This window comes from Pieris napi, chromosome 23 (genome assembly GCF_905475465.1).
Source record: "Pieris napi chromosome 23, ilPieNapi1.2, whole genome shotgun sequence".
In the NCBI taxonomy this organism is placed as follows: Eukaryota; Metazoa; Arthropoda; class Insecta; order Lepidoptera; family Pieridae; genus Pieris; species Pieris napi.
The window spans coordinates 9566265-9593322 of record NC_062256.1 but is presented as its reverse complement, the minus strand read 5'-3'; the positions used below and the strand labels follow the sequence as shown (position 1 = coordinate 9593322).

The following is a 27058-nucleotide window of genomic DNA, read 5'->3' as shown; positions in this document are numbered from 1 at the left end:
AAGTAAAAACATTCCCTAAATTTTACACATTTTGACCTGACTAGAGGCATTGGTCAATTTTATTTCACTATAAGGAAAATTTTTACATAAAAAAATAACAATAAAATTGCTTCATAATAAGTGCATCACAGCCAGTTCATCGGGTTAAGGCAATTGATTTTCATTACTTAAGTTAAAAATGAGAAATTCTTATCGTTCGTGTTCGTATCGTTAAGTTAAATAGACGTTAAGCCTTACAGAGAATACCATGAACTTATTTGGGAGATGATTTCTTAAGCGCAATACACACTCAGCCCGCCGGGCCGCCGACAAAGTCCGGCGACACAACCCGGCGGCCTGTATGAAAAGAATCATGTCGGCAACATGCCAACAACCTGTATGAAAACTAGACCGCCGACAAAAAGTTGCCAACATAATATGTCGGCGGGCTCAATGTGTATTGCGCTTTATTGATTAACACAATGCTTTTAGGTACTGCAAAGTCTTTTTATTAACAAAAAAATTTAATTCTCACTTTAGAAGTTATTCTTCTAGAATATCAGAACCTAAAAGATGCCCCATTATGCATTATTATTGTTTGTCTATAAAATATACTAGTTTTGTCATGTTTACACTAAGTAACACAAGTGTAAACAAAACAAAACATCAAAATCGAAGGCTTATTTTATTTAAAGACTGCAGTACCTTGGAGCATTATGCCCAACAATAATAATCTAGTATTCTCTGTAAAGCTTAACGTAGAGAACTTTACATAAATATAGTTTGTCCGTACATATAAGCTTTCATTTACAAAATACCTGAAAAATATTGAACAAATTACGTAATAGTGTACTTAGCGCTTAAATTCATACAATTTTAAATGGAAGAACGACTTTTAATCTTTGCACCTGTTAATCTTAATTAGGAAGACATTATATAATGAGATCTATCTCAGATCCACTCTCACCAATCCTAAAATGGTAAAATCACGTACATTTGAGCGCAGACTTGAGCAATAAAACTAAAATAGAACTATCTATTATGCAATACGCCCGGGATCTACCAAAATAAGTTCTACCAATTGACATGGAATCGTAACAATTGTAGACACTTCTTCAGTCCAAAGTATCGAACACTAACAATCGCGGAAGACTACGGTTTTTGACATAAATATTTAAGTTAGCGTTAAATACTTTGTCAAACTAACTACGGGACTTAAAATACCAAAATAATTCACCAATTTTAAAAATCAACAGACTTATAAAATTTAATCAAATCTAATTTTGCTTAAACATAACATTTCTAGAAATTGTTCTAGCTTAGCTATTTATATTCTACTCTTCATTAACATAAGCCTAATTTACCTTAAGTAACGATGCGAAATTAACAATAATTATAACAAATAAAATCACATGCTAAATAAGTTATTAGTATACACCCAAATTCTTATTTATACGTAAGTGAAAAATGTTTTTAACACTGGCGACACTGAGAATAAAACGAAAATTTAAAAATAGCAACTCTAAAATTAGGGTATATACTATTTTAAAACTAAATTATTTATAATATTTTTTTGTATTTTTTTCTTGCAAAACATTAAACATGGCAGTAATCGAGAAGTAAATGCGAATAATCTCAAATAAATGCATCATTTAAACAAAGACCTTGGATTTTGTGCATTGTAACTATATCTTTGTATTAAGCCATATTTTACAATACACATAAAAATTGATACAGTCAGTACAATCTTTGAGCGTTTCGAAAATAGACAAATATATTTCAGACCCCTGATAAAGATTAATTTATTATATAGAATCATAGATACGATTTTTTTTGGTACTGGCAGGACCAGCCTTCCCTCCAACCCGATTTTTTTTTAAATCCCAGTGAAACGAACCCACACGACCAACTGTCACATTTATAAACATTTAATATTCGAAATCCTTTTAATTTAACCAATTTGCAAAGGAGGGATTTTTTTTATTTGAGCAAAATATCATCAGAGGTTTAAAATAGAGAAACGGGAAGTCTAAATCAAATAACTATAACTTGACGTCGTTCTGCTGCTGCACCGCGTTGATGCTCTGAACGACGTTGATGATGAAGGAAGGTCCGCTGCTGGCGGGACCCTCGCCACCCATGGCGTCTCCTGTGCTACGGTTGTTATTGGAGTCCTGGAATGATTTCTGAAGGTTAAGTAAATGTTGATATTCGTTGAGACGTGAAGGCATTTTTGGTCAAAGTCTAATGAATTATTACATGTTTTGTTTTCTTTTTGAAGATTTCGCGGCCTGGTAACGAAAAATCTATGAAGTTAATTTGTTCATCATTTTGTGTTCGTAGTTCTTTTAGAATCTGACTGAAACTGCTTAAACGCTAGTAGAACATCATTTTAAATGTCTGAAAGTTACCTGTGCAGCGCAATATTGGGTGACAGCGTGTGGTGTGCGCACGAGATTGTTGTGTCTCGCGGCAGACAACAGACTTGACTTTAAAATAGTAATTACAATTCTTCTAACGTCGCTTACAACGCTTGCATTACGCACTAATAATTTTGCATTTAACTGACGAAATTCACAAGATCTTTATTATTTCTTATGAAAAACTATTGTTTAGTTTTATTACTTTTAAAAAATGTTAATAAGCAGTGTTTGCCTAGTGGCTTCAGCGTGCGACTTTCATCTCTGAGGTCGATCTATCGGTAGGTTCGATCCCCGGCTGTGCACCAGTACTTTCATTCTATGTGCGCTTATTCATTCGCTCGAACGGTGAAGTAAAATATTGCGAGGCCTTTCCTCGCAATATTTTACTTCACCGTTCGAGCGAATGCCTTTGCCTGATCACCTAATCGCCTATTAAATTGAAACCTGATTCCCAGACTTAAAAATGTAGCACCACTGATTTATATTTAAATCTTACAAGTTATTTTGTATTCAAAAATTCGTAAATATTTAGTTAAGAAAACACTATATCAATAAAAAATCCTTTATTAAGTAAAAACATTCCCTAAATTTTACACATTTTGACCTGACTAGAGGCATTGGTCAATTTTATTTCACTATAAGGAAAATTTTTACATAAAAAAATAACAATAAAATTGCTTCATAATAAGTGCATCACAGCCAGTTCATCGGGTTAAGGCAATTGATTTTCATTACTTAAGTTAAAAATGAGAAATTCTTATCGTTCGTGTTCGTATCGTTAAGTTCCACAAGACGTTAAGCCTTACAGAGAATACCATGAACTTATTTGGGAGATGATTTCTTATTGATGTACACAATGCTCTTAGGTACAGCAAAGTCTTTTTTTTAACAAAAAAGTTTAATTCTCACTTTAGAAGTCATTTTCTAGAATATCAGAACTTAAAAGATGCCCCATTATGCATTATTATCGTTTGTCTATAAAATATACGAGTTTTGTCATGTTTACACTAAGTAACACAAGTGTAAACAGAACAAAACATCAAAATCGAAGGCTTATTTTATTTAAAGACTTGGCAGTACCTTGGAGCATTATGCCCAACAATAATAATCTAGCACCTTTCAAATAAGTTGAGAGTATTCTCTGTAAAGCTTAACGTAGAGAACTTTACATAAATATAGCTTGTCCGTACATATAAGCTTTTATTTACAAAATACCTGAAAAATATTGAACAAATTACGTAATAGTGTACTTAGCGCTTAAATTCATACAATTTTAAATGGAAGAACGACTTTTAATCTTTGCACCTGTTAATCTTAATTAGGAAGACATTATATAATGAGATCTATCTCAGATCCACTCTCACCAATCCTAAAATGGTAAAATCACGTACATTTGAGCGCAGACTTGAGCAATAAAACTAAAATAGAACTATCTATTATGCAAAAAGCCCGGGATCTACCAAAATAAGTTCTACCAATTGACATGGAATCGTAACAATTGTAGACACTTCTTTAGTCCAAAGTATCGAACACTAACAATCGCGGAAGACTACGGTTTTTGACATAAATATTTAAGTTAGCGTTAAATACTTTGTCAAACTAACTACGGGACTAAAATACCAAAATAATTCACCAATTTTAAAAATCAACAGACTTATAAAATTTAATCAAATCTAATTTTGCTTAAACATAACATTTCTAGAAATTGTTCTAGCTTAGCTATTTATATTCTACTCTTCATTAACATAAGCCTAATTTACCTTAAGTAACGATGCGAAATTAACAATAATTATAACAAATAAAATCACATGCTAAATAAGTTATTAGTATACACCCAAATTCTTATTTATACGTAAGTGAAAAATGTTTTTAACACTGGCGACACTGAGAATAAAACGAAAATTTAAAAATGGCAACTGTAAAATTAGGGTATATACTATTTTAAAACTAAATTATTTATAATATTTTTTTGTATTTTTTTCTTGCAAAACATTAAACATGGCAGTAATCGAGAAGTAAATGCGAATAATCTCAAATAAATGCATCATTTAAACAAAGACCTTGGATTTTGTGCATTGTAACTATATCTTTGTATTAAGCCATATTTTACAATACACATAAAAATTGATACAGTCAGTACAATCTTTGAGCGTTTCGAAAATAGACAAATATATTTCAGACCCCTGATAAAGATTAATTTATTATATAGAATCGTAGATACGATTTTTTTTGGTACTGGCAGGACCAGCCTTCCCTCCAACCCGATTTTTTTAATCCCAGTGAAACGAACCCACACGACCAACGGTCACATTTATAAACATTTAATATTCGAAATCCTTTTAATTTAACCAATTTGCAAAGGAGGGATTTTATTTTTTTTTGAGCAAAATATCATCAGAGGTTTAAAATAGAGACACGGGAAGTCTAAATCAAATAACTATAACTTGACGTCGTTCTGCTGCTGCACCGCGTTGATGCTCTGAACGACGTTGATGATGAAGGAAGGTCCGCTGCTGGCGGGACCCTCGCCACCCATGGCGTCTCCTGTGCTACGGTTGTTATTGGAATCCTGGAATGATTTGTGAGGGTAAGTAAATGTTGATATTCGTTGAGACGTGAAGGCATTTTTGGTCAAAGTCTAATGAATTATTACATTTTTTGTTTTGTTTTCATATTGAAAAATATATGAAGTTCATTTGTAAATAATATTTATGCTAGTAAACATCTCGTAGGAATAATCAGATTTTTTGCCGCTCAGGAGCAACTAATAGTACAGTGACCCCGGAGCTGGTGCTTTCCTCGCTCAACTCAATACAGCTAGGAAATACTGCCAGCATTTAAGATACAGTGCCACAGGGAACCAAACTTTTTAAATGTGCTTTAATTTTTTATTTATCATTTTTTATTATTATTATTATTACTATGTAGGTAAAAAATGCTGTATATTTGTGTTTTGGAAATAAATAATAATATATTAAATTAAATAAATAAATCGATTGTTTCACATTAATCCTCAATGTAAACTGTCAGAGATATTTTTGTCTGACAACTGACATGTATTATTCGTTAATAATGTTCTGTGTACAACCACAGAACATTATTAGATACCAATATAAATTGTCCCAATTAATTAATTTTTATCAACATTGTATTACAATATCATTTCGTGTTCGTGGTACTTTTAGAATCTAATTTAATGAAAGTAAATAGGCGTAAACTGCTGAAATACTAGTAGAACATTATTTTAAATGTCTGAAAGTTACCTGTGCAGCGCAATATTGGGTGACAGCGTGTGGTGTGCGCACGAGATTGTTGTGTCTCGCGGCAGACAACAGACTTGACAACTCTCCACCCGCACCATTTGATATTCCGCTAGACCTGAAATACAGAATATCTATGAAATTTCCCTTCGAATCCAACCCGAGACCTATTCATCTGTCTCTCTAGACAAGACTTCATTTCTTTTAGCCCCATATAACGAGAATATTTTCCCCTCAAATGATGATTGAGACGTGTCGTATATTATCGCAATTTAAAAAGTCTTTTGCATCTTCTTAAGTGCTTTGCGGAAGTATGTGTCAGTGAAAGTCTCTCGATATAGAAGTATTATCTATGTATACCAAAAACGTTTATCTTATCAATCTAATTATAGACATTTAAATAAACGCGCAGAAGAAAGAACCCATGCACAGCTGTTGAATTTTAATCTGTTACGAAATCAGTCAGTGAAACGTAGTAAGAGTAAAAATAGAGTTGAAACGTTAAGTATGTTTGTATCTAAACTTAACACCCTGTAATTGTAAGGAATTGTAATTGCTATCAACTGACAAGGATTTACTAACGATATAGTTTATTATTTACCTACGTTATTATTATATTAAGATTAAGTTTTCATGAAATGCGTAGACAAACATATCAATTTACGGAACCAACTGAATGCCTAAACAGAACAATATACTTCTTTGGGTTCCGTTAATTAAAATAAACCCATGCCCATGGTCAAACTAAAATATATACTCACGTGTTAACTTGTGGTGTGGGTGTCCAAGTGCTCTCCATGGTATCCTCATCGTGAGGGATTGGGTCCCTTTCATCATCACTCGTTACATCATAACTGTATAACAATTGGAAGTATAAATATAGGAATAATATTCAAAACCATTTTGAAAGTATTAAGTTAATTTAACACCAATAGATTTTTCTTTCAAAGTGCGGATGACACATGAAAAACCGACGGCGTGTCAGGCACAGAAGGCTGACCACTTGACTATAAAATGATTACTGAGAACAAGATTCATGTAATGGAGTTGTAAAGCCACTGGATTGTTATTAAATAATATATAAAAATAATATTCGCGTAATGAAATTTATTATCTAGTTGTAAACACGTAATATTATTTAATAATTGTGAGCTATGACACAAATTATAAGGATGTTGATATTTTCCACCTTACTAAAGAGGGAATATTTTAGAAGCAATATTTTAAAATATTAAATTGTCGTTTGTTTAATGTTTATTTTAAGTTTTTGAAGTTATACTTCTTTTGGCGCGTTTGGGAAAAACAATGAGAGTAAATTTTTACTAAGCGCGCGCACACCGTCACACAAAACCAACACCCTGAACTTAGCTATAGTCAACATTTTAGTTATTTCTATTGTTAGTGTCGTTTTTTTTGAAAATATTTTTATCTTGTTACGCCAAAGAAGTATAACTTCTAATGGTACACGAATTTTTTTCTATTCGTGCACTTAATTCACGTATATGACTTATGTTTTCTGTTTTGTATATTTTGTTTATGAATGAAGCTGTTTTGTTTGTGTAAGTGTTTTATTTTAAAATAAACATATGTGTTAGCTGTAAGATTACTTATATATAAATTACCTGGGCAAGTCATTGAGATGTGCTCCTCTGACATAACTTGGATTGTTGTAGACACGAGCTGCCTGACTTCCGGCAGATTCGCGACCCTCCGCGCCCAAACGGACGCTACCCGCGCGCTTCACAAAGCCCCATGACTCTGAAAATGAGAACATCATCTTTATATGTTTCTTATATGATCCGCGATGTTTGCAACGGATGCGTGAACTGGAAAACTGCTTACATTTATATTTATAAAACAAATGTTGGCTATCGGACAGTAATTTATGTAAGTATATTTTTTTTTAATATTTACCAAAATTGTCATATATTTTAGAAAATATAGCTTGTACCGTATACTGTAGGTATAGCATTATGTACGATATATAAACTTAAATAAATAAACATTGTTAAGTGTTCTGCAAATACACATTTTATAAAACAAAAACGTATTAACCTAGACACAGTTGATTGTGATAGAAGTTTCTTGAACGTTCGAGGCCGGCCTCGGAAAGTCGTTTTAAATCTTGACTTTATCAGTGGATAAGAAAACAATTTATATAGAATATACATTGCATATTAATTATTTGTGTCCTAAAATAAAAACTTATTAAAAATTAGAGAGCACGTAATTTTGAAGTAAAATAACAGATTAAACCTATTTTTTTAGGTTTAAGTAACCATTCTTAATTAAATATACATTAGGTAACTATTTTAAAAAATACGCGTGGTGCTACGAGCTTCTTTCTTTTTAGGTCTGGGCCTCAGATTTCTGTGTGTTTCATGATCATTTGTCAATCTAATTGGTGATCAGTCTCTTGTGCCTGACACACGCCATCGATTTTTGTCTCTAAGGCATACGTTTCCTCACGATGTTTTCCTTCATCTTTCGAGCGAATGTTAAATGGGCACATAGAAATAAAATCCATTGATCCACAGCGGGGAATTGAATCTACGACCTCAGGGATGAGAGTCGCACGCTGAAGCCACTAGAGGCCCACACTGCTCAAGGTAACTATTTACAAAGACTACATTTTTGAACAAATGTTTAAAAAAATATTTGATTAAAATGTCCGTATAATATATATGACTCGAAAATAATTTCATTAATGACGTGTATTTTTTTAGACAACGGAGCAGCGTGTCAACTGGAGTAAACTACTAACCGCCGCCTGCAACATCAAGAGTGTTGCAAGTGCGTTGCTGGCCTTTGAGGTTTGAGAACCCATTACACAGGAAAAACACAATATAAAAGCTATTTTCATTTCAATCAAATGATTTGGTTTAAATGTATAACTAAACAATAAATACAGGTCACAAACCATACGAGCACAATTCGAACGAAATTTACCTGTTACTTTTCACGTATAATTATAGCGATGACTCAAAACTGGTTCATCTCATTGATTACATACGAAATTTGCAAATGCGTAAAAAAACCAACAAAGGATATGATTCACTTTCATTTAGACTTATTATCCTTAGCAGGATAGGAGATAAGGTGTCGATTTGCGAGAGGCCACAACTCTATATGCGTAATATCGAATCTTCAAGAATGACTTTGTTTGATCAACTAATTTGGATAAGCAATAAATTGTGTTTCTAATCCTGTCCTTGCAAAATTATTCAAAACATTTAAAGAAACTTGTATCTACCAAGGGATCCAACACGGCTGTTGGTGTTTCACCACAATGTACTTTAAAAATTACGCCATTGCTATCAAACTAAATCACCTTCCCAGAAGTTGAAGATCACTGCCAAGTAATGCTTTCAAGGGGAAGGTCAAGGTTTTATGTGGGAGAGTTTTTAGATCATAAGATTTGACAACAATTATAAATATTTGTTCTATGTTGACATTTGCATGTCTATTTTTATATGGCTGATTGTGCGGTCTTAGATGTACCACTATATATAATAAAGTTGTATTGAACTATTATTTTGAGGACACACGAATATGTTTAGATCGTGTCCATTCAAACAATTTTGCTCTGGCATGACGTAAGTGCGACCTTAGCATTGCGATGACGTCTTTTATCTTTTGAAATACAAATTAAATGACCGATAACAGGGAATTAGTGTTATTTTTATAAACCTTTAAAATATCTTTCAAATGTTTTCAAATCAGTTTATTCAAATCTTGAGTCATCTCTTGTATGTATTATTGTAATTGTGTTGTAAATGTTACTGTATTGGGACATATATTAAAGGAAATTTGGCCTAGATATAAGCACAGAGAGACAAATATATACTTTATATTTACTCATATATACAATATACATATATATAAGAGTCATTCCTCCAACTTCGATTTTGTTCCCTTTGGATTAGAGACTCTTGGGCCGTGAGGTTCAAGTGCACAGGCTCTTATTAAAGATTTACCGGTGACCCCAGAGTTGGCACTTTCCTGGCTCAAAGAATAAGTATCGCAATACAGCGAGGAAATGCTGCCAGCGTTAATGGTACACTGCCACAGGGACCAAACTTTTAAAATTTGTATCGATTTTCTTTTTAATTATTTTCAATTATTTTTATTGTTACTTTGTAGGTTAAGAAAATTTTAAATACTGTATACTTGATTGTAAAAATGCAATATGTTTAATTATGAAGTGCACAAACTATGTTATCCAAAGATTATTCAATGTTTGGAAAGAAGAATAAGAAACGAAAATATCAAAACTTAATTAATCTTTTTAGATAACAAGAGATAAAATAATAAGACCAATTTTAACGTTGTCTTTCGTACTTGTAATATCCTGAAGAGTAATTTTTATAGGGCAGTGGGCCAACTGCCCGTTTGCCCATGATGTACGTTGCTCATTCGCGCGTGCGCGTCAAGAGTGTCGTAAGTCCATCCTAAAATGTTTCGAAGTAATTCCGTTGTCATTAAACAACAGATTATACTATTTATTATAACTCAATAGATCTTCCTATTAGTTATATTTTAAAATGGAAAAGGGGGTGTTATTACTTAGAAGAATGAAGTCATAAGCAATGTCCAAGATTATGTTTGCTGATTTTAACAGTTCACGAATAATTTTTCGCGTTTTACGGATTATTTTAGCTTTGATAAGTACCTATGTAGTTTTTGTGTACTTTGAAGTATTCTTAATGTTGTGTATAGTGAATTTAAGTTGAACATGAAGACTTACCATTATGAGTATTATCGGGAGGTGGTGAAGAGGGCCTGACAGGTGAATAGAGAGCATTGTAAGGCGGCGGAGGTGCCTCAGGGGCGGTGGCTGGAGCGCCGTTCCTGTTGCATGGAGACTGCACTGATGTCCGCGTTGCTGTAAACAATTTTTTCATTGATTATAATAACTATTTTAATTGTTTTAATTAGATTGGTTTAGTTTCACACCGCTTGGATTTCATTGTAGCAAAGATATTTTGCGAACTTTTCAAGGTTATATTTCAAACAGTTTAGATGAAACCATTATGACTTATACATACAATTCGTTCGATATTTTATTCAATGGTTAACTTACATATGGTGTTACATATTGAAATTTCTGATTAACATACAACTATAGTCTTAATAACAACACAGAATGTTTATAGAATACATTCTGTTTCAGTTATTAACCGACAGAAGCTGAAATAAGACGAGTTGGTAAAATTATTAATACCGTTAGTAGTACCTTTGAGTTAATCAAATTCATACAGAGAGATGCGGTAGGACTACATAATATCCAATTCGAGAATTTAGTTAAAAAAAACAGTATTGTACACATTTGAATAAACCCCGCTAAGCGTGGACCGCGTTAACGTCCTGAAGAAAAAACCGTACCAACTCTTAAAACGCCGGCAACGCACTTGCGTCCATAGGCAGCGGTATCACATAACAACATGAGCCTCCTATTTCATAAAAAATGTGCTTCCATGAATGATAGTATAGACACATGGAACTAAAAAAATCCCGCTTGCTCTATAGTCTAAATCATTCGAATGATAATGAAAATGTAATTATATCTGTTAAATTTTTAAAGCTGTGATCAGAAATCACGACAATAAACAGTAGAAGGATAAAAATGACTATCATGTCATTTCATGGCATTGTTATCAGAGAGGCTTCAGGTTACAGTTTTTGTTTACATAACCGAGAAACAAAGAGTGCCGAATCTTGGAATACGATGTAATAAAAGATGTCATCAATACTCTGCTACGTAGTAATTTTTTGATTAGTTATTTTTTTTTACAATCGTTTAACCTCTTACATAAAAAAACAGGCTTCATAAGGTGTTAAGCAACGGGCAACCTTTTAACAAGCAGTTACTTCCACGTAACTTAAGGATGGATTAAAAAAACAACCTACTGAGGGTACAGAACAAGAAATGCATAAATTAGAAGAAAACATTGAATAAAATGTTAACTAAAACTAAATCTTATGGTTTAATGAGTCATAAATAATAATATATACAGTGTAAATCTCTTTATAAGAACTTTCCTCAGACCGAGCATTTTGTTTTCATTATAAAGAGTTTATGTTATATGGAGAAAGGAATAAAAAACAAATTTAACCAGTTACAATAATTTCTAATTTTATTACTATCAAAAGGTAAATTATTCTAAACACATTTCTGTTAACTATGCCTGACGTGTTTTGCTATGCCAATATTTTGTATTTTTTTGAGTATTTTGTTTCGCCATTTTGACAGTTTGTTTACGAATAATGGCACACGTGTTAATGCAATTAACAATAACAAAGGCGAGACGGTTTTTCGGCACCTCGAAATGTTAGTTTTGTAAGCTGATTATAAAAACAATTACACTTAAGTATGTTGTTGATGTCTACATATGAAAATATTTCTTCGTAATAGAGAATGTGTGTTGCGTTATAAAGAGGGTATTAATGTATAGGTTTTGTGTTAAACCAAACAAATATTACTCATTTTTACTTTATAGAGAGCTTTTCGTTAGAACGAATGACGAATTCAAAGACTGAGTTCGTCTGACATCAAATGTAAGGAGTTCCAAAGCACAAATGACTGGTAGAATTCAGTTTTATGAGTAGTACTTACAAAATTAAATTGTCAAGGGAACGCAAATCAAAACTACTACCAGAAAAGAACATAACAATTTGCTTTAAGTAACTAGGAGTTAATTTAGAGTTCTGACAAAGTAATATTGATAATGGGGCTATGTTACTTATACGATATATAACATCCAGTCAGGCCCATTAAGAGTATGTGGGCCTTGACATCAGATTGCATGGTTTATTATTATAGATATGTACCTGGTCAACCTTATAGGCTGACGTCGTGTTTGGGTCTATTTCGGATTTCTTGCTCTCTTTTTAAAGAACAAGAGAATGTTAATCGCGGACGAAGAAGCACAGCCGGTATTTGAAAGCACTTATTAAGCAAATTAAGCAAGCAAAATTGGAATAAACATGTAAATTGCCCTAATAAGCTGGCAGCTTTACTCTTAGACGCTGTAGATGTTTCTGTTTGAATTAATCTTCTCCAAAAAGAAGTATTTAAAATGTTAAGAGACACCAGATTCAGAACATTTATGACCACTGTATGTAAAAATAAACGAAGTAAGTACCTAATCAAACAAATGGATTTTATAGTAATGCATATTAAAAAAATATATTTATTGACAAACTTCGTATGGATTGTAGAATTAAAGTGTACGAGCAAAGGTTGTATATTTTGCTCGCTCAATCTCTTTCTTAGTTTTATAATTTCGTCTGTAAATTTTATTCACTTATTGTGCACTCTTGTCAATTTATGGTCGCCTGTTAGGGCAGGAGTGTTTTTATGAATAAATAAATAAATTTCAAATGACAATTTTAGTTCGATCGATTTCAATAAACTTTGATAAGAATTCTATTGAATTGCGATAGTATAAATTCCACAAAATGACGTAAATAACCACATTGGCGGTTACTCAGTCGCGGAAAAATTCTTTTTTAAGCTTTTTACCGCAATGTGGGCAATTGGAGTAGGTCATGGCCATAATCCGTAATTACAATCAATAATTTTAATTATCATTGATTTGATAATCTTAAGAATGTTTGAAGAGTTCTAGGAACGCGACAAAAGTCCAAATTTTATGTAAGACATTAGGAATGCTAGTAAAGAATTATAGGTGATTTTTATATTTTCGCAGTAATGTAATTATTATTAATTTAATTACTTTAACCATTACTGCAAATAACTGCAAATACTTGATGTTACATATAGAGCTTTTTCCCGTCGGATAAATACGGTATGAACATATAACATACATATTCTCGGCACGGATCTCGTCTAGATATTGCGTGATTTAAAGTTCGCTAAAGAATATTTAGAGGGAAAATAAAAAATATACACGTCTAATAACTTAAAATAATTAATTAAATATAGTTAATAGTAAAAAAATACCATAAAAAGCAATAATTAGGCAGTATCAATGTATATCTCTAGAAGGGATAGTTTCTTTGTGGATAACGGAATATATACAAATAAATCGACTTTTCAAAAGTGTTATTGTGTTGGTGACTAATGTGTAAACAATGAAATATGTGCAAGTGAACTGAGTGTCCAGATTGACAGTTTTTCTGTGCAATAGGTGATTGCTTTGTATCAACGACCGTTGTTGTGTGTTGCGTAAAGATAATATCGCACAAGTCGGGACTAAACTATTGTTAAGAATATGTTGTGTGTTTTCTGTGTTGCTATATGTTTCGTTAGTGGGCCTTATTAAAATAAAATATGTTTGTACTTATGTACACGCGTTATATTATAAGTTAGGGGGCGTCCATAAATTACGTGAGGTGTTTTAGGGGGGGAGGGGGTCGAGTCAAATCTCATTTAATCTTACGTTGGAGAGAGGGGGGGTCTCGGCAAATATCACGCAATTTTTTTTCTAATTAAATTTTTTTTAGGAAAACGGTTGACCCTAAAGGCTATCTCTGCAACTTCCCGCTAACTCCATACCTAAACGCTGAACATTTCACTTATTTTGTTTTAGTTGTAAATAAAAGCACGAAGCAATTTTTTTTTTCTTTTTACAATAAGAATCCAACGCGTTTACGTAAAAAACCTACATTTTGAAAAATCTCACGTGAGATTGGGGGATGGGGGAGGGGGTTGAATAAAATCTCACGACATCTCACCAGGGGGGGAGGGAGGTACAGAGAAATTAAAAAAACACCTCACGTAATTTATGGACGCCCCCTTATGTTATATTAGAAGTTATTCTTCGTTGGTTAAAAATTTAATTCATTGAAAGTATTATTTATAACGCATTATCTAGTTAAATAAATTTTATTTAAATATCACAAAATAAAATGTTGACTATAGCTAACAGGGTGTCGGTGCTGTGTGACGATGCGCGCGCGCATCGTAAAAAAGCAGTTTAACTTCAAAAAATAAACTTACTATACTCACATGCTAGGATCTTGAAAGTATCGGTGTTTCGCAGGACGTACACCACAATAATGCCCACAAATATAAATAAAACCACGAGTGCCACACCCACTGCAACCCACACGTAGGCCGACAATCCCTCGTCGGGTTGGGAGTCTGATGAGACACAACCAATGCCTGTCCCTAAGTCAGGCAGCAACCTGTAAAAAAAATGCATACGTTAATCAAGTTGTCTCAGAGATTATTGCATCACTCCTAAAAATGTATGATATTTTTATGAAACTGCTATCTTATTTTTGCTCTCAAACATCACACGTGCAGGACAATCAGATACTAATGAAAATATGTTATTGAGAGGATATACATGTGAGAAAATGACATGAGAACTTGGCGCCAGACCAGATCCAAGCAACTTCCTCACAGTCTAGTAGCCCAAAATATCGCAGCACACTCACGAGGTCACTCTTTGTATTGAAGTCGCATGGGTCCAAGCATCCGCGAATATACATAATTAGATAGGAATAAAGAAATAACAATTATAGCAAATAATTAATTATAACTATATAATAGTAATTGGATACAACATAGGAGTCCAACCGGCGCAGGTGTTCCTTGAAGGAGGGCTGGTTATCACCAGATCAAAAAGCTATGACAGCTATCCACAAAATTTGTAAAAGGCTGTCATTATTATATTAATATACAATAATTCCCTGTGGCTTTGAAGTAAGTGTAGCCTTGGAAACCATGGCCTACATTGCCAAAAGAGTGCAGGTCGTCTATAAGAGTCTTTCCTTCAACTTCGATTTTGTTCCCTTTGGAGTAGAGACTCTTGGGCCGTGAGGTTCAAGTGCACAGGCGCTTATTAAAGATTAACCGGTGACCCCAGAGCTGGCACTTTCCTGGCTCAACGAATAAGTATCGCAATACAGCGAGGAAATGCTGCCAGCGTTAAAGGTACACTGCCACTGCAACTTTTTAAATTTATTTTGATTTTCTTTTTAATTATTACTTTAGATTAAGAAAATTGTAAATACCGTATACTTGATTGTAAATATGAAATATGTTTAGTAAAATGTATTATTATATTATGTTTATTTTTTATAACACAATGAGAAGAGCGTGGTCGATTATATCTCCTGCTTAAATGGCGAGCCCCAATAGAGGTTAGCCGCCATGGACGAATTGCCTCTGGACATTACAGTGTTGCTAAAAATACTTTTTTGAATCACTCGTGGGAAGTTTCATTTTCCTTGGAACTCCTCATGGAATTAAAAACCGCGATAGTGGGCAGTTCGTCCTCGGTGTAAGTGTTGATTCATGGTGTATGTATGTTTGCTACGCAATTAGAAGGCTAACAGGTGGTTTTCTATTGCAGTAATTACTGTGTACATATTTAAATTCTTCGGTAATAACGAGTAATTTATATTATATCATTAAGTTTATAATTTTTATTTAGGCGTTATAATGGTCTAATCTAATAAGTATTAGACACGAAGAGAGGGGCACGGTAAGCTGATGACTTAATAGTTATAGCAGAAAAGACTGGCAGACTATTGGCAAAGATAGAGTCATCTCGAAAGGTTGGAGGAGGCTTTTACCCAAGAGGGGTCCACATCCACAGGCGACTAACATTTAGCTATAAGTAAATACTAACAACATTAGAAATGTAAATTAAACATATGGATATAAAACAGTGATAAATTAATAATAATATTTTTTTTTCCACAAACTGACTACATAAAAATGTGTCCCGTGCCCCTGATGTAGAACAAGAGGAGGAGAGAGGAGGAGAACTGTATTTCAGATGCCTATGACTTACCAGTTACATTGACTATGTAGCAATATAACATTTCATTGCTATTAAAATATAAAAAAAAAAACGTTTAGTAACTTATTAGATTCAATTATGATAAAGTAACTGAGCAGTGTACCGATGTAGCCGGGGCGGGGCGTATCTCGCGAGACGCGTAACACACCATTAAAAGTTTGAGAGAGAGAAAGTCCCTGGACACAATGGCAGGGGAGTATTATTAAGTTAAGTCTGCTAGACTCTGTCCTGAGATCATGTGAACCCCGCATTTGCGCCAAGGGATTAATTTATGCGCAATTTAATTGCCTGTATAAGGAAAACAGTAGGTATTCGTTATATCTTAAATAGTAGATCATGTACGGAAGGCCTACAACAGGCCTATAAAATAAATCAGTGGCGATACAAGCTTTTTAGGTCTGGGCTTCAGACATCTGTCATGATCATTTGTCAATCTAGGAAAGTAGGCGATCAGCCTCCTGTGCCTGACACACGCTAACGACTTTTTGGGTCTATGGCAAGCCGGTCAATGCGCCCATCGAAAGAAAGTCCAATGGTGCACAGTCGGATCGAACCTACGACTTCAGGGATGAGAGTCGCACGCTGGAGCCACTAGGCCAACACGGCTCTATAAAGGCTACATAGTAGGATGTGGTATGGGTTAGAGATGGCCTTGGAAGTACTAAATTTCGTACAACTACCACAATAAATACCCTGGTGGGACATAAGCACACGGAGTCATAACTACCACTATCTTGCAAATAAATTATTTATTATTATTATAATTGGTTAATTTGAAAAGTGCTCACCCTTTGAGGCAAGATCCACAATCGGCCACAGTCTGTATGCACGAAGGTGCCCCCGGCAGTGTTTCGCGTTTCAGCTCCGCGCAGTCGATGCATTTTTTACACACGTATGTTCCTTCCTCACAGAAGTATCCGGTGTCGCAATCTTTCAAACACTCGACTGGTTGCGCAGTTGCTTCATATAAAACACCACTAGCCAAACAGGCTAGCAAGGCTCTGGAAAAAATGGAAATAAAGATATTAAAACATTTATTTCAGAAACATAACCTAAAACCAGCTGTTAACTGTTTAACCTATGACACTTTTTTGTTTAAATACATATTAACAAATACACTGCAAAGCATATTACAGTTTTAAATTCCTATCTTTTCATAAAAAATCCAATTCATTTACTAAACTGTAATCAAACTTGAGCTAGTACCAATAGTAGTCCAGTCAGTCAAGACAATTAATTCATTATAATTCCAAAAGTTTTCAAATTTTGATGTAAGGTCGGGAGTGGTATTAAAACAAACTATAAAATTTTGCAACCTGCTCTGCGGTCCGGAACATTGTTAAAAATAAGTTTTGGTCGTGAAAAAAATTCCAAAAGTTCTGCAAACTTGGGGAAGTTTTCGATATAATATTTCATATCACGTATAATATTTGCAACCAACCTAAGTGTACGGAACATTTTTTGTTATTAAAAATTAATGTTTTTCTTTATTAAACTGAAGGAAAACGTTCCAAAAGTTCTGCAAATTTGACAGATATATCGAAAATAAAATAAATAACAAAAAATGTTCCGTACACTTAGGTTGGTTGCAAATTTTATACGTGATATGAAATATTATATCGAAAACTTCCCCAAGTTTGCAGAACTTTTGGAATTTTTTTCACGACCATACAGCAAAAATTAATTTAATTGCAATTTTAACAATGTTCCGGACTGCGGACAAGGTTGCAAAATGAGATTTATTGTCGTCCCAATGTACCATTCACTTGACCGAAGTTTGAAAACTTTTGGAATTATTATCAAATTTTCGATTTCGAATGTCTATAATGACTGGTCTATAGTGTAAATGTGCTTTTTGAAGTGAAACTTCTTAAGAAATTTGCCTTTTTCTTTATTCTTCTTTGAAAATTTTTACGGCACGTCACGAAGATGTGCAGCGTTTTTGTCGAAGAAAAGGGATAGAGCTATTGAGACCGATTTAAAGAGAGTGAGAAGGGTGAATTACCTTACAGAAATTCTATTTTTTTAATATAAATTTCGTAAAGAAAATTTATGAAATATTAGTATTTTATAGTTTATACAAAATAATTTATTGAAATCTCAAATGACGAATTGATCGAAGATATAAATTTAAAAAATTAAATTTATTATTTGCATTAATTTTCGACACTTAATATTTTAATGACAATTAAACTCATTAAATTCCTGACATGTCTTCCTTTTTCCCTCCCTTTAAGTCTCGGAAATCTAAACTTTTAGATTTGTATAAATATGAACAAGAGATAAAAAATTAGTTTGCCAAAGAAGTACAAGTTCTTACATGTGTACTTAGTACGCACGCACTTTTTTCATTTATTCTGATACAATAAGTACAACTCGGAGAGTATTATTACTTTAACCACTGTCAACATTATTACTCGTTAAGATAATGCGCAGTTAATAAACACAATGGATTAAACAAAGCTCGTTTTACATTATGATACTAATACATAAATAATAATAATATGGAATACATATTCTCGATATTGAAGAAGCATCAATAAGCTAGTAACTGTTATATATTTGATGTAATATTTGTCTAATTAATTGAGTAATATACCTATATATGTTCATATACCTATTATAAACAATATTTCTGCACAAGGTTGACGCATCGCCTCGTACGATATTGATAGTGGAGTGATCTCCTATTTACCTTATCTATTAACACACAATTTAATTACAATTATTATATATTGCGTATATTGTAGACAAAGATTAAACGCTACTATACATAAATCTAGGTGGATAATTTATTTACACATAGTTTTAGTTACGATAGGAATTGTGACAACGTACTGGTACAGTACCTTTATCGTAATTTAGCAGGATTAACTGTTAAGTTTTTCGTTAGACAAAATTTTAATAACCTCATAAAGAAAATTAATACATTAAAAGGCGGTACAACCTTAAATTTTTTAGGTCTGGGCTTCAAATTTCTGTATCTGTTTCATGGTCATTTGTAAATCTTATAGGCAAGTAGGTGATCAGCCTCATGTGCTTAACACACGCCGTCGACTTGGGTCTAAGGTAAGCCGGTTTCCTCACGATGTTTTCCTACACCGTTCGAGCGAATGTTAAATGCACAATTAGAAAGTCCTTTGGTGCACATCTGGGGATTGAACCTACAACCTCAGGGATGAGAGTCGCACGCATTATAAAAGCTCGAATAATAAATCGCTTTTGTTTTTGTGAAGCAATAATGTATCTTTAAATTCTATACAAATTAAGATTTAATAAATCAGATTAAAGATCTTCGCTATTACACAGTTGTGAGATGCTACAATTTCTATTAGTGGTTGACGAACAAAACGAACAGAGAGGTGTGCAAAACGATAATGAGAGGTGGGTTGAGAGAGGAAATACAAGAGGACATATGCGAGAAAGGGTCAGACAACGATTATTCACTGCACTATTTTAATTTACACTAAATCCACACGTGTCCTGCTCGGTCCTGCTACGAAACGGTGGATGATGCAATCTCTGAGCTTAGGTACGTTTTGTACCTATAAATGATTCGCTTGGAAACTTTAATCTTGTCTTTTTGTGTTTGGCTGTAAATGAGTTTGTTGACGCTTTGTAGCAAATATGAAATGGCGTCTTATTACTTCACATGGCGGTGGATATTTTATTAAATATAAAGTTAGACATATGGTATCGTTTTATAGATATTGATATCTTCTATAACACTGATGTACATCAATTTGCTCTATTCTCAATTGATTTATTTATCTATTCATTTATTAACACTTCGTTGCATATAGATAATAGAAATATAAAACAATTGACGTAATTAAATGAAAAAGGCAACTGGCGGCCTTATCGCTTTCGAGCGATCTCTTCCAGGCAACCACTGTGAGAAAAAAAACACAGAGACATATATTTTAGACAAAACAAAGCAATTAAAACTTATGTAAACAGTGATCAGAACAATATTTAAAAAAAAGACACATGGAAAAGTGCATATGAATCACGATAATTTTAGATCAGCTTCACCTCAGTTAGAACGAAAATTAGGGATACTATGTGGACAGGTAATGTTTTTACAGTAGAGATTTAAAGGAAGATAAAGAAGGAGCTAAGGGAATAGGGACGGGAAGTGAATTCCATAGCCTCACTGCCATAAAAGATTCGCTAAGAAAGGAAGAGTTATGAGATGAGATTTAAAGGATAAGGTTATAGTTTTCGGAAGAGCGTAAGCTATGGGCTCCCAAAAATTTGATATCGTTTTTGAGATAGGAGTTTTAGGATTGAACAATTTAAGAGATGGAGAGCGTAGATTCTGCAGCGATTTTTTTTCACACTTTGGGTTATCATAGCTTTCATACGTTCCCCTAAGTTTTCTGAAAAAACCTCATCTGAGACCGTAGGTTCGATCCCCGGCTGTGCAGCCATGGGCTTTTATTTCTACTATCATTCGCTCGATCGCAAGAAATGAAAACATCGTGGGGAAACCGTATAAAGTCGATGAGTGTGTCAGGCACAGGAGGCTGATCACCTACTTGCCTATTAGATTGACAAATTATCACAATTATAAAAAGGTTGTAGACGCTACCGATATATCTATTTTATTTTTTTAATATTAAAAAATACTCTTTCAATCTTTACTATCGTGCGCTATTTGCGGGTCTTGGGAATTGGCTATTTGACAAGATTATAAAAACCATTTCAAATGAATTATTAGTGACTATAGAACCTATACAAATTGTTATTTTTAATTCTTTTAAGTAGCTTTAAAAAGCATCAAGCGACAGGGTCTTTTAATGAATAAAGAAAAATCTTTATTAAAATTATTTGGAATTTGAATTCCAATTTTTAATTATGTTTTAAAAATTTACTTATTGTTTCGTTAACAATTTCCTAGTGATTTCTTCCTTAAACCTATCATTGCATTTCTTTGCTTTTGTAATGAAACTTCATGAGGGTAAATTTTTACGGGTGAAACGCATTAATAATAATATTCGCGTCACGAAGATGTGCAGCATTTTTGTCGAAGAAAAGGGAGAGAGCTATTGAGAACGATTGTGAGAGAGTGAGAAGGGCGAATTAACTTATAGAAATTATATTATTAAAATTTCGTAAAGAGAATTTATGAAATATTAGTATTTTATGTTTTATGGAAAATAATTTATTGAAATCTCCAATGACGAATTGTAAATCAAAATGCCACGTGTTTATCGAAGAAATAAATTTTAAAAAAGAAATTTATTATTTGTATTAATTTTCGACAATATTTTAATGACAATTAAATTCATTAAATTCCTAACATATCTTCCTTTTCCCTCCCTCTAAGTCTCGGAAATCGATTAAAGATTTAACTTTGTATAAATATGAACAAGACTTAAAAATTAGTTTGCCAAAGAAGTTTCACTTCTGACATGTGTACTTGTACGCGCGCACTTTTTTATAAATTGTCTCTTCACTGAGACATTACAATCTAGCCTATCTTAAGACTAATAAGTAATTTAAGTCTAACCTAATTTCACGTGTAAAGTGACCAATAACACTAGGTACTTACAGTCTCTATTAAGGGGAAGACAATCTATTCTTGTGTTCTATTTATTCCCTAACCACTGTTTAGCACTTAGACTAACGTGCACTAACACTAATTCAATGTATTCAATCTTCTCACTAGGCCCGTGGTGTCAAGAAGTTGAATAGCCGCGATTTAATAGGATTTTTACCTAAGACAATGATTACAAAAGATCTAAATAGCTAGAATTAATTTTACTATTTGTATGTACCTAATACATTTTACGAACACTACTTACACAAAGTACTTAAGGATATCTAGTAATTGTTTAAACATTAAACAATAAACGGCTAAAAATAAGAGATTAACAAAACAGTACATGCACAAAACATTTTTAGGACAAGTTCAAACAAGTCATCAACTTGCTAGACCCGTAACCCGATTTTGAGTCCCTGTCGCTACCTGTTATCGACACCTGTTAGCATTGTCAATAATAATGAAACTTTTATAGATAATCTAATATATAAAATTCTCGTGTCACAATGTTCGTTGCCATACTCCTACGAAACGGCTCGACCGATTCCTATGAAATTTTTATGCATATTCAGTAAGTTTGAGAATCGGCTACTATCTATCTTTCAAAAAAGAAATAAATAAAATAATAATTTAGAAATAATTTTAATAAATTTTGGTGTCCACCCCAAAATTTTATTTTTTGGATAAAATGTATTTTTTTATGATACTACATACAAAGATATGCAACCCCTAATTTTCATCCCTCTACGATCAACCCCTATTTTTTATTATTGTAGAAAATTATTTTTATTGAACTAAAAAAATGTTTCCTAGAAATAATAAGTATACATGACAAAACAAACGTTTGCCGGGTCAGCTGGTAATAATATATTAATCAAGCTGAACATAGTAAGAAAAAGGTGAGATTACTTAGTATTTAAAATGTTCCCTACAATTTAAGCTTTTCTTCAGAAATCAAACCGTTAAAATCCGATAATCGCGTCTCTTCTGTTTATACTTATGCCTGCTTTGTAAATAGTGACTCAACGATACCGATATTTCCCGAAGCTGAAAAAACAGTCCCAAAAGTATTTTTCATTCAAGCTTTCTGTCGCCTCTATAATATTATTTTATATCCGTGATATAAAAATTTAAATGACGTGTAATGCCTGAGTAGTTATTAATTTTTAACAAAAATTGTCTGTAGTTAATTTCAATTATTACCTTAGTACAAAAATAATTAATAAATTCATTGCCTTGTTGAATTATTCGTATTCAACGAATAGCAGGTTTAATATTTGTTAAAGTATTTCTTGCATCACTGGTTGTTTGATAAATATAAATTAAATAATAAAAACTTTCCAACTGTGTCTGATACTGTGGCTTTATTTCTTTCGTCACATTGTACGTGAACTACACAGTAACTTATATTATGAACTTATACTATATTATATTATTTATACTTAGTATTTTATCATTATGCTTTTAATGTCGATTAAGACCGAAAATATTGATTCCGTAAGGTGGTTAGTTTAGGTTCCAATCCCAGGTTAATAAAAATCGTAATATACTCGTAAATGTTACTATGTTGACAAATTTGCATAAAGGCCGATTTACATTATTTTAATCATTAATCAAAACAATCATAGCAAATCCTAACTCCGTGGGCAAACATACCTACATCATAATATGTGTTCAATGTTAGCTATATCTTAAAAAAAACGACCTTGAGGTTACGTAATACTCATAAACATAGTGGGAGGCCTGAAACACCAAATTACATTTCAACTATTTACGCTTCCAATAAAATTGATTCCAGTTAAACATTTAGGCAACTTAACTAGATTTGCTTCTATGAAGGCTATTAAAAGGGCTTTATAACCCAAGAGGGTTTTTACACATGAGGTTTAATAATGTTTATTGTTGATTGATTATAGAAACTTTCTATAATTAGTAAATATTATAAACCTACATCAAATATATAAAACAGACATTGTAGAAATGTTATATATATATTTTTTATATTTATTTTACAGAATAATATAATAAAATCATAATATGAGTCATTAGAAAACCGCTGTGGTTTGTTTAAATGTAACCATAGCAGTCTGTAGTCCATTTATTACCGAACGGCTGTACATTTAAATTTTTGAATTGAATAATATTATACTCTAATATTCCCGGATTTGTTAACACATACATAGACATACAACAGACCTAAATACGATTATCACACTTGTATTGAATTTGTATATTTAATTCGTCATTAAAAAGTGCTAAACAGGTGAATGTGTACGTACTTAATAACCATTTTCGAAAAAAAGAACACTTATTTTTATCATTATGCTTTTAATGTCGATTAAGACCGAAACTATTGATTGATTGTTAAATTAGGTTCCAATACCAGGTTAATAAAAATCGTAATATAAATGTTACTATGTTGACAAATTGGCATAAGACAGAATATGCGAAGTTTAGATTGTACCACCATATTATTTTTATACCATATTCTCGAAAATATTTTTTTTATTATAAATAAAAATTATTATTATTATAGAAAATCTAATAAAGACATCCATAAATTACAATTAGTACAGACACAATATCCCAAGCGTTAAACCCTTTTTCATTCAAATAATCTCACATCAAGGTGCTTTTATCTTAAGTTAAACAAAGCTCACGCGGCGATGGTCCGATATGCCTATTGGATGAATCATCTGCCGGTTTGCCCGTACCAAGCACGGGGACCTCGGTTAGAAACAAAAAAAAAAGCTTAGCCGCGTCGCATGCGCATGTAAACTATATAAAGGGTTCGCGAAAGCTCAATATGATGCAACATTAATATTATTGCGTAATATATCGGGAAGCAACGTTTAATCACAGCAGTAATAGGATTGATAAAACTTGGAAGAGACTTTATTTTTAAGGCTAACACACACAAGAAAATTTTGGATTCGAAATCGAGAAATTCAGTTTTGCAACTACAGTCAAAATCTGTTATAACGACATCGAAGGCATCGACTACTCATATTTGGTCGTAAAAACCAATAGTCGTAACAGCCGATGGTTGTTATTGTTATATGATGTTGATTATGTTGATATGTTACAATAGAATTCAGCCGGCACCTTTGATTTTGGTCAATATAACAGGTATGTTGTTCTAAACGATGTCGTAAGACGTAAACGTTTTTGACTGTATAAATATATATAACCCAACGTGCAGCGAAAAATATCTAAAATTAAATAATACTAGGTACAAGTTATTTAACCTTAAATAATTTTATTATTTATTATTTTATTAAATAAGTAAAATCCAGTCAACAGTTTATGATAGCGAGTGTTACATAAGGTTTCTACGTTAGTAACGAATAAAAAATAATGACTGGTCCGATTACAAAAATTATTTCACTATTCAATATTATCCGGTAGTACCATATTAAATCCATTTTGATTTGATCTGTAAAACATTTTCTAGGACGCAACTATATCTTATATGTATTTCTTCTTTAATGTTAATGTTCCTTATTATAAATAAATTTTGAAAATACAATTAAAGTATACTAGTATTATATCTTATCTTTGTAAAGATATCCGATTTTACCGCCTCCGTAACTCAATGGAAAGCGTCCTGTTAATGGAAAGCGTTCTGTTAATTCAAAGATTTCGAAGATTCAAAGAGGACTAGTTCGATTTTCAAAATGTATATATACAAAACAATCACCTCTATATTTATGAATATTTTTATTTTTACACTTTTCTTCTGTGCTTTATGACATATTTTTTTATGTCATACCTGGTAACCTGTAACTACTAACTTCCACTGTACTGTTCGTTCAATGGATGACGACCCGAGGACCGAGTTTATCTAAGTTTTATTGTCTCGACATTTTGCGCTATTAACAAAAATATATCTTATGTCTGTGTTCTGGATTACATGTTAAACATTATTAGCGAAGAGAGATTTATTAATTATTCCTTACGCTATTATTTTGAAAATTTACAATACAACTTTTAATATAAAGTGGCTTATGAGCAACATAATATTATTTAAAGATTTTCACAATGTCGCGGTTTTACTCGATAAAATATTTGCTGCTAAAAGCAATTATAATTAATATTTTGATAAACTTTGTATAAGTAATATAGCGATTGACATTTTTATTTATGTTAGAAAACATGTTTCAACTCATTAGGATGTTTTCATTGAAGTACCTTCAAATTAAAACTTTATTTTGTCAATATAATATTTTCATTCTCAGGAAATTATTTACTATAATATATATTATAAATTAAAAACTTACCGTATAATCATTTTGTATGAATCACTAAACACGGTATAAAGTTTAGTCTACTCATAAATTTGTTTAACACTGATACTTTGTCAATCTGATCTACCATAGAATAATAGAAAAGCGGTAGAAAAACAGCAAATGATTCACTAATCACAACACGGCACTTCAGCTGTTTGAGTCAAATGACAATAAACTTGCACTTTAATCAAGACGCACGTGCAAACTAAATGCGAACCGCTCGGACACAGTGTTTCGGACATAATAAAAAAACAAACAACCTGTTCTTCAAGCTGACAAGTTTCAACTTGCTTGATATATTCTGTCTCTATCCGTGCCACGAAGATTTAAAAGACAGAATCATCAATAACTATGTATTTAGTATTCACTGCTAGTGACGTATGTTGATTGTTGACTTGATACAGTGATGCCAACAAGAGTGGTATCCCCCAAGTTTAGGGGGAACGAGATGTCCAAGGGGTTTTTAGATTCTTAGATTTATTTAGGTAGTTCAAGAGTATACAATAAATTTTGGTAAAGAAAAGTTACAAAATATAGGTATTAGTAGATATTAATAGGTCATTAATTAATAAATGTATGTAAATGTGTAAAATTGCACCCGCATAACTACAACAGCAATTTTATACTACTTGAATGTACTTATTTTTAATTCATATTTAAAATTAACTCTCAAGCCGATACAATAAAAATGTAGGGGTTTTAAGTCGATATTTAGGGATTGAAATTGGTGCTATGGGGAATATATTGTGGGAGTACCACATACAAGAAAATAGTGAAT

General features: G+C 32.5%; 1 protein-coding gene across 3 annotated transcripts; it reads right to left on the bottom strand.

The window, feature by feature from the left end:
* Positions 1-500: 500 nt before the first annotated feature.
* Positions 501-26539, bottom strand: LOC125061246. Of its 3 annotated transcripts, XM_047666575.1 has the most exons (9): positions 26272-26539; positions 17232-17444; positions 14628-14815; positions 10410-10547; positions 7285-7420; positions 6424-6516; positions 5745-5780; positions 2391-2469; positions 501-2153 (listed from the first exon to the last, which is right to left on the bottom strand). In XM_047666575.1, exons 1-9 carry the CDS (start codon positions 26280-26282, stop codon positions 2022-2024), a joined length of 1026 nt encoding a protein of 341 aa, XP_047522531.1. In that variant the 5' UTR covers positions 26283-26539; the 3' UTR covers positions 501-2021. The 3 variants fall into 3 exon arrangements, with proteins under 3 accessions (XP_047522531.1, XP_047522530.1, XP_047522532.1); XM_047666574.1 differs by lacking the exons at positions 501-2153; positions 2391-2469 and adding an exon at positions 2951-4971 and having other exon boundaries at positions 5666-5780; positions 26272-26538; XM_047666576.1 differs by lacking the exons at positions 501-2153; positions 2391-2469 and adding an exon at positions 2951-4971 and having other exon boundaries at positions 5666-5780; positions 14637-14815; positions 26272-26536.
* Positions 26540-27058: the final 519 nt, after the last annotated feature.